Raw genomic sequence first — 7,665 nt, forward strand, 5'->3', positions numbered from 1 at the left:
TCTAGGAATAATCGACTTTCTCCGTTCGCTTCCTCCTATCAAATCCTTCTTTTTTCTCCTCTCTCGCCGATTGCACCTTTCGAATCTTATCGTGCAAGTTTTTCACATCCGTCTGCACCCATTACGCGCGTAGGTCAAAGCCCGAGTATCGCAATGTTTGCCATTTTGTTTGTAACTTCGGAAATTGTCTATTCGATTTGGCGCTGAGAACGGAAAAGATAGAACGGGCGAGATGCGTCGAGAGCAACATCTCTCGTTTTAATGGTTTCATTCAAAGCGCGCGCGTTTTCTTATCCAAGCTTTATTCGACATTTTCCATGATAACACAGCTACACAAAATAAAAGAAGTGATCTGTACCATGGCTTAGATGATATCCTTATGTATTTTGAGCCACTGAACATAAATCTGTTGTCAAAATTGGTCATCATCACCCCTTTTTTTTATCAAAAAAGTGACCTAAAAATTGCCTAAAAAATGCAATAATTTTTCTGCACGTGGAAAATGGTGGGCGATGCATTAATTCTGACACCGGATTTGTGTTCAGCGGCTCGAAATACGTAAGGATATCATAGTCTGGTCCGTGGTACAGACGACTTTTTTAATTTTGTGACTGTGTAATTTTATGCACGTACATATATGGTGAGAATTGTCTTTTAGAGTTTATTCTCAAGATGAAGATAGTCGTAGACTAACATGTATGAACTTTGAAGAAGGATGCTCAAAAATGACCCTGTGTGAACATAAAATACCAACACAGTACTTAATTCTTAATTACTTAAAATTGACTCCTGAGCAAATTTTTCTCCAAAGTGTCCGAAATAAGATATATGGCTTTAAAGTTATATTATACAAAGGCTTATTTTCTACAAAAATAAAAAAATGTTTTTAATTATATTTGGAAAATAATTGTCATTATTAATCTGAAACTCAATTAAACTTTTTAGATAATTTGATTACTACATAATAATCGCTCAGCGATCATGTGAATACTGAAATGTCGGCTTGATATTTATTAATATAATAAATAATTATAAATATTCCCCAAAATATTTTATTGTCAATATATGTGTCCATCACTCGATTGTATATTGGTTATATTGTAAAATACTTTGTCTAAATTTTAAAAGGATTTTATTAAATTTTATTAAAATTTTTCGGAGTCCACGACTATCACAATTTTGTAGCTACATTCTAAAAGAAAATTTTCTATGAGTAATACTCCTTTATTTAATCCGTTTAACAAATTATTTAGTGCAAGAAAAGTTGGTATTATAGACCGCGTAAGTATTACTTGTAAATTCTAGCAATTACTTATGAAATTATTTGTTTAATAGTCTGCCGTCATATAGTGGCGCTAATAGGTATGTACAATGGTCGGCAATAATCATACGGTATTTTTACTTTCAAGCATTTCGAAACTTTCCCAAGGTACATTTTAATTACACATTTTATTACACATACTTTCTTATTCTCTTTAAATGTGAGCGAATTATTACAAATGTATATACATTTATTTTTTTGTTATTTAATTTTTTATTCGGCTGTACACATTTCGCGTAAAAATGCAAAATTAAACAGTAATAGAGATTTTGCTAATATAGCTTCTTAAAGTGAACTGATAAGTAAATTGATTGTAGTTTTAATTTATAATTTTAGAAACATACATTTTATTTTCATTATTGATTTTCAAAACTGTAATTCATATATAGAAGTCTTATGTTTATGTATATACATTTGCATACATTTTACAGTATTTTTTCTTTATTTTCAATAAATATACAATTTTACAATAAAACACTGTGTTTTCTTTTTAAATTAAAATTATAATTTTTAAAATATATTCTTGTGTAGTGAATCATATTATCATGTCTATTTCTGTTCCCATTATGCGGTGTCGTTAACATTTTTATATTAATTAAGTTTATTCAACGTAATAAATACGTCATATAATTTTAAGTTTGGAAACTATCAAAGAATACTTTGATGAATACAATCGCGCGCGCGATTTTCAGTTTTCAATTAAATTCTAAGTTTTTTTAAATTAAAAATATTGATTAATAAAGTTATTGTACAAAATATAAATGAGTAGCCACAATATTACCTTCTCCTCTATGCTGGAAGCGGAAGAATTGCTTGGAGATTTGATTGACGTAAAAAATTCTGCTTCTAGAATAAAATCATGCAGAGAAGGAAGCCATATATCTTATTTCAACATTGAACACGGGATTAATGTAATATACAACGTCGGAGCAATGCACTTCTCACTGGCTCGGGATTACCGGAGTAGAGCAAGCGTAAAAGTTTCATATCTACCTACGAAAAGCAGCAGGATACGCCAGGCATTTATGGAGCTTTAATTTACGCGATTTTAATACGTCAGTGCATTTAAGTTGTGCAGGATAATGATCGTTGCTCACGAACGGTTGCGTTGCAATTCTCATCGCATTAGTGGTCCGCGAGCGTCACGCAATTATCTCGCCATACGAGAGATTTCCTTTTCGCGCGCGGCAATAAAGCCAACGTGGATCCATTATCTCGCGGAATTTATAGATACCCCTTTTTTTCTTTCCTCGGCTGCTTTTCCACCCCTTAATTTCGTCCGGCTCTCGGCGAACTATCGCGGATTGCTCGCCTGACGCAGATCGGTAACGTTTAGCGCGCGGCGGACCGTTTGCGCGTCATAAACTTAATTATACAAAACGCAGAGAAAAAGAGAGACAGCAATGTTATTTACAACACGCCGCTGAGAATGGGCAACGTCAAGAGCATTTTTTTTTCAATCGCCTTAATCGTTTGACCAGGAAGATCCGCATTACTTTGAGCTTGATTCATGTTACCGGAAATTATGTTCCATTTTATAATTGAGTTTAGCCAATCCTTCTCTCAAGTGCGCAAAATCTTATGTCAGAATCGATGAAAGCGTAATCGATGCAGGTAAAATTAAGAAATAGGAAATAATAAGTATCTTAATATTAATCTTTTTTTCTGAAACATCGAGAAATGTGCATGGAGTTTCTAAAGAAATCGTACGCTGTACTTAAACGATAGAATTTCTTGAACAGTTAAAATCTATTTTGAAATTCTTTTCTTTCTAATTCGTGTCTTTTCTTATTACTCCGGAATTATGTTGATTATCACTTCGCACTGTTAAATGTAAGGAAATATTCGAATGCACGAAACGAGAGACTCCTATTCTGACTCGTTTTTTTGCATCATGTGTGTGCAATGCTATGTAATTCTATACTTTGTTGTATCGCAATGAGAATTATTACGGGCATTTGCTGCCACATAGCGCGCTTTCTTTTCGTCTCTACCTCGTCGTTACTCCTCATTTGAGACAACTTAAGTGCATACGCGAACCTTTAACGGTTCCACTTTGGCGTTCTGAAACGCGCGATTCAGCTAAAAAACACCACGCCAATGTTTCTTGTTACGTCACCGTTAGTCTCGTTAAAATACTCGGGATCACATGGAGCCTAACGATTTCATCATTCTGGTATTTGAATTCTGAAAAATCGTTTCGGAGAACGTGAAGATTAAACGTTTTTTAACATGTTTAACCCTTTTATTTTTTTTATCTGAAAGAACACATCTAATGTGTATAATACCAACTTTTCCTGTACTAAATAATTTGTTAAACGGATTAAATAAAGGAGTACCACTCATAGAGAATTTTCTCTTAGAATGTACCTACAAAGTTGTGATAGTCGTGGACTCTGAAGAATTTTAATAAAATTTAAAAAATCCTGTTAAAATTTAGACAAAGTATTTTCTATTTACTACTTAAAATATATATTAACTATCTGCTAAGGTCGGGTTTATAACGTTTTTATTCACTTTCAAAATTTTTTGTCTTCTTCAATTTATAATCACTTTTCTTTGTATGCAATTTATATTACTAAGGTATGTGCAATCGTTCTCTGTAAGTTTGATAAATTAGATTTTTTAACTGCAACAGTTTTAGTTGTGCAAAGAATTGTAAGATAAAAACTCAAATAAAAAATTATTGTGCACATTGTCCAATATTGTGAAGTAATTAATTAAATAAGAAATATTGGTATCTTTTGGATTCATAAATATTCTGAGTTTTCGATCCTTCGCGAAAGCAATTTTATTCATCCTTCCTCGAGTGGGAAGTCTTTTGTCCTGCATTACCTGAGAATTACTCTAAAAGTAGGTAGCCACCATCCGCGTGCCCGCGTCACCAATTACGTTGGGGCGACTACGGCTATATAGAAGAGCCACGCCGACTCCGCCGGCTGATTTCTACGAGTAAACTCGACGCGACAATCCGCGTACATCTCTCTCCGCACGCACAGCCATGAGACTACCAGTGAGTGTTCAAAATATTCAGATTGCACTTCTGTCGTGTTAATATTAATATGGTGACGCGAAATATTCCAATATCCAAATTTTACTTCATTGGATTTTTTCCTAACGTGTGACTCTTAAGGATATGGACCATGCTTCGCGATCGGTCTCTGAAACAATTGTTTGTTATTTTGACACTTGTCTTATTTAATTATACATTGCGTTTTGGTGATATTAATATGATTTTATTACACAATTATTTGTGAATAGTTTTTAATGTTGCATTTTAAGAAAATATTTATTTAGTTTTATTACACGGAAACGATAATGTTTTCGCTGAAGTACCTAAAAATTTAATTATAAGTACAAAGCTGAAAAGAATTTTGTTAGATCATAAAGATAATTATTAAAATGTTTAAACATGGTAAACAAAGTAAATAGTAATAAGAAAATAAAGTAAAAATAAAGTAAAAAGTTTATATTTTAACAATTAGCTTGAATGTTTCGAGCATAATTATTTTGATGGTTTACGAAAATTAATTTCAGATCCATCTTTATATAGTTAAATTTTAAACACTTCAGTAAAATCGTTCTTTCTGTACTTTTAACGTGGAACTAATTGTATGTATATGACAACATGCTGAATATATCGATACTAATGTTACAAATTTACTTGCAGATTCTTCTTACTGTGGTGATATCAATTGTGTGGGCGAAAACAGAAAATGTAGGAAGGTCTGCTCGCGCCCCACAGGGGCACATCAAGTACGTTGATAATGACGGTGAGTACAAAGTTTCTTTAATTAATTATTAGGTATTGAAGATATCCCAAGTAGAACAAAAAGTCATGACGACATTAAAATAGCTTTAAAATGATTATTAAGAATTATTTTTTAATTAGTTATTATTAATTTTAATTAGCGTTTAGAAATATTAGGTGATCGAATAATTTGGACAGTTCGAATCTTAAGAGTAAATGTCAAATAGTTAAACAGTTCAAACTTTACGTTTAAAGTTACTTTAGAAAATTTTAAATTAAAAGTTATAATGGTAATATAATTTTTTGATATATTAATATTAAACTGTATATAAGAAAGACTTGCAGAATAACTATTTTTTTATTTCCAGCATTTTCAATTCTTTTTATTATCTTTACTTTTTAACTATAATGAATAGACATAACAGATCGATCACTGATCGAATTGGACGCTTAAATTTTTTACTTGTTAATTATTCAAACAGACCAAACATGCAATATTAAAATTTTTTTGTTTGAGCTCTGATTTTAATATTATTTTAACGCTATCATGACCTGCTGTTCTATGCTTTGGGAACCTTGGTCCCAATGTAATGCAATTAGCTGTTACCGCTACTACTATTGTAACGCACGCAAGAGTTGATTTTCACATCCCAGATCTTTAGAATAATTCCTTTGTAATACCCCGCTGACTTGGGTCAGCGTTGCGTAAGCACCGATAATCGACGACCGACGTCAATGTCGGAGTGACGGAGCGTTTAACTCGGTGTTGCAGATTCGAAGATCACCTGGGAGATTCTCGTGCCCCAGAGCGAACTGCGGTCGCAGCGGGCATACGCTCAGCGACCTCAGCGCGCCGAGGGCGGCTCGCCCCATCGTCTTCGACAGGCTCAGCAATCAGCCCTGCAACGTGCTCCGGCGCCACAGCCTCAGCCACAGCCCCAGCAGATTCAGCAGGCCCAGGCACCGCAATACTACAGCTATAAGCCGTACTCGGCGGTGCCAGGTCACATCAAACAGCTGATCAATTCGGTCTATCAACCGCAAGCTCCCTACGTCGATCCCACGTCCTTCATTTACGGTGGCAACCACTTTGCGGCGGCGCCACAGCAACGCGAGCCTCAACCGGTTCCGGCCGCCTCCGAAATTCCCCGTGGTGCCTACTTGCAACCGTCGACGAGATACCAGTCGATTGAGCCTAGAGAACTACCGTCCAGATATCAGTACAGTAGCGACAGGAGAGTTGGACGTCAGGATAAAATCGTCTACAGAGAGGATTACGAACAGCAGCAACGGCAGCAACAACAGCTGCAACAAGAGTACGAGCGGCAGCAACAGCAACTGCAACAGCAGTACCAGCAGCAAGAGCAGCAACAACAGCAGCAGCAGCAGCAGCAGCAGCAGCAGCAGCAGCAACAACAGCAGCAACAACAGGTCGCATTTCCGTTGAAAACCATACCCGAACCTCCGCTACCTACTCTGTATTTGGACAGGAACATGCCTTCGGAGATCAAGCAATTACTGCAATATCAGGCGCAGATACCGTATGACGTAACAGCGAATCGCATTCAGTTCACGCCGAAGAGTGTTTTCATCCCCAAACCGTTGTCCGACGATATCAAGGGGCCTTATTACTATCGTAGCAAGGTTTACTATCCGGACGATGACAATGTCGACGCGGAGTATCGGCAGGCTAAGCCGGTCGATGAGAAACAGCGCCATTGACCGCGAATTGTGGCCTATGTAACACGATTTATATAATTTAATATTTCCTTTTCTTTCGGTAAGATTCTCTTCGAAGAAAAGACAGCTGGCTTCAAGACGCTCGAATTGAATCCCGTTTTCACTCGCGGATGTAGTTTCTTGATACCATCAGCTTTTGTTAAGATGAGTGTTTTGCACGCTTTAAATTATTGTATCTTGTTGACATTTTAACGACGTATGTCCCGTACTACTGTGTATTTGACAGGAAGCCACTGCGATTTTTCTCTTTGGCGATCGAAAATGAATGTTCGACACCTGTCAAATAGAATTAGATGTACTAATTAGAAAAAAAGTTTATTTAGAGTTAAATACAGTTAATGTAAAACAATTTGTTGAAAAGAAAATTTTTCTTTCAATAAAATTGATTTAAAAAATGCCTAATTGAAATTTACTGGCGTTTATTAGACACAGTAATTAATGATGTGTCATAACTGAAAATCCATTAAGATAGAATTGACAGAGTCGGTCCATTAGATCTCCTTTCGATTAATTTTCTGTTCATTTTTCATTTCACTCAATTATAAAAGTGTATCGAGTTTTCCGTATGTGTGTAAGTTAGATAATGCTTGACTGCACGGTAAAGCGAAGAATGTAATTTTTTGTATGAAATAAATCGTTTCCGCTTCTGGCATAGTGGAAGTCATTCACCTCAGCAGTAGCGCAATCCTCGCTTTTAGTGTTTCAGCTTGCGGAAACTTCCGCTCGTAAATGGGTGAGTTAAACGCGCGAGAATATAAATAAAAGTCAAACGATCAGTTTACTCCTTTGAGGAAGCTTCGCGTGATCTGCTTAATTATACATGAGGATATTTCCCACGCTACTAGAGCAAATA

At 35.5% G+C, this 7,665-nt stretch overlaps 1 protein-coding gene across 1 annotated transcript; it reads left to right on the forward strand.

Moving 5' to 3' along the window:
• The first annotated feature begins 1,559 nt into the window (after window positions 1-1,559).
• Window positions 1,560-7,462, forward strand: LOC105831549 (putative uncharacterized protein DDB_G0271606). The gene is made up of 3 exons (XM_028192951.2): window positions 1,560-4,334; window positions 4,992-5,094; window positions 5,845-7,462. The coding sequence occupies exons 1-3, from the start codon at window positions 4,323-4,325 to the stop codon at window positions 6,792-6,794; spliced, it is 1,065 nt and encodes a 354-aa protein (XP_028048752.1). The 5' UTR covers window positions 1,560-4,322; the 3' UTR covers window positions 6,795-7,462.
• The last annotated feature ends 203 nt before the right edge of the window (window positions 7,463-7,665 follow it).

The sequence above is a fragment of the Monomorium pharaonis genome, chromosome 5 (genome assembly GCF_013373865.1).
Source record: "Monomorium pharaonis isolate MP-MQ-018 chromosome 5, ASM1337386v2, whole genome shotgun sequence".
NCBI lineage: Eukaryota > Metazoa > Arthropoda > Insecta > Hymenoptera > Formicidae > Monomorium > Monomorium pharaonis.

Coding starts and splice junctions, on each gene's coding strand:
- LOC105831549 (XM_028192951.2), top strand. Junction 5,095..5,844: donor CAAGTACGTTGATAATGACG/GTGAGTACAAAG, acceptor TCGGTGTTGCAG/ATTCGAAGATCACCTGGGAG.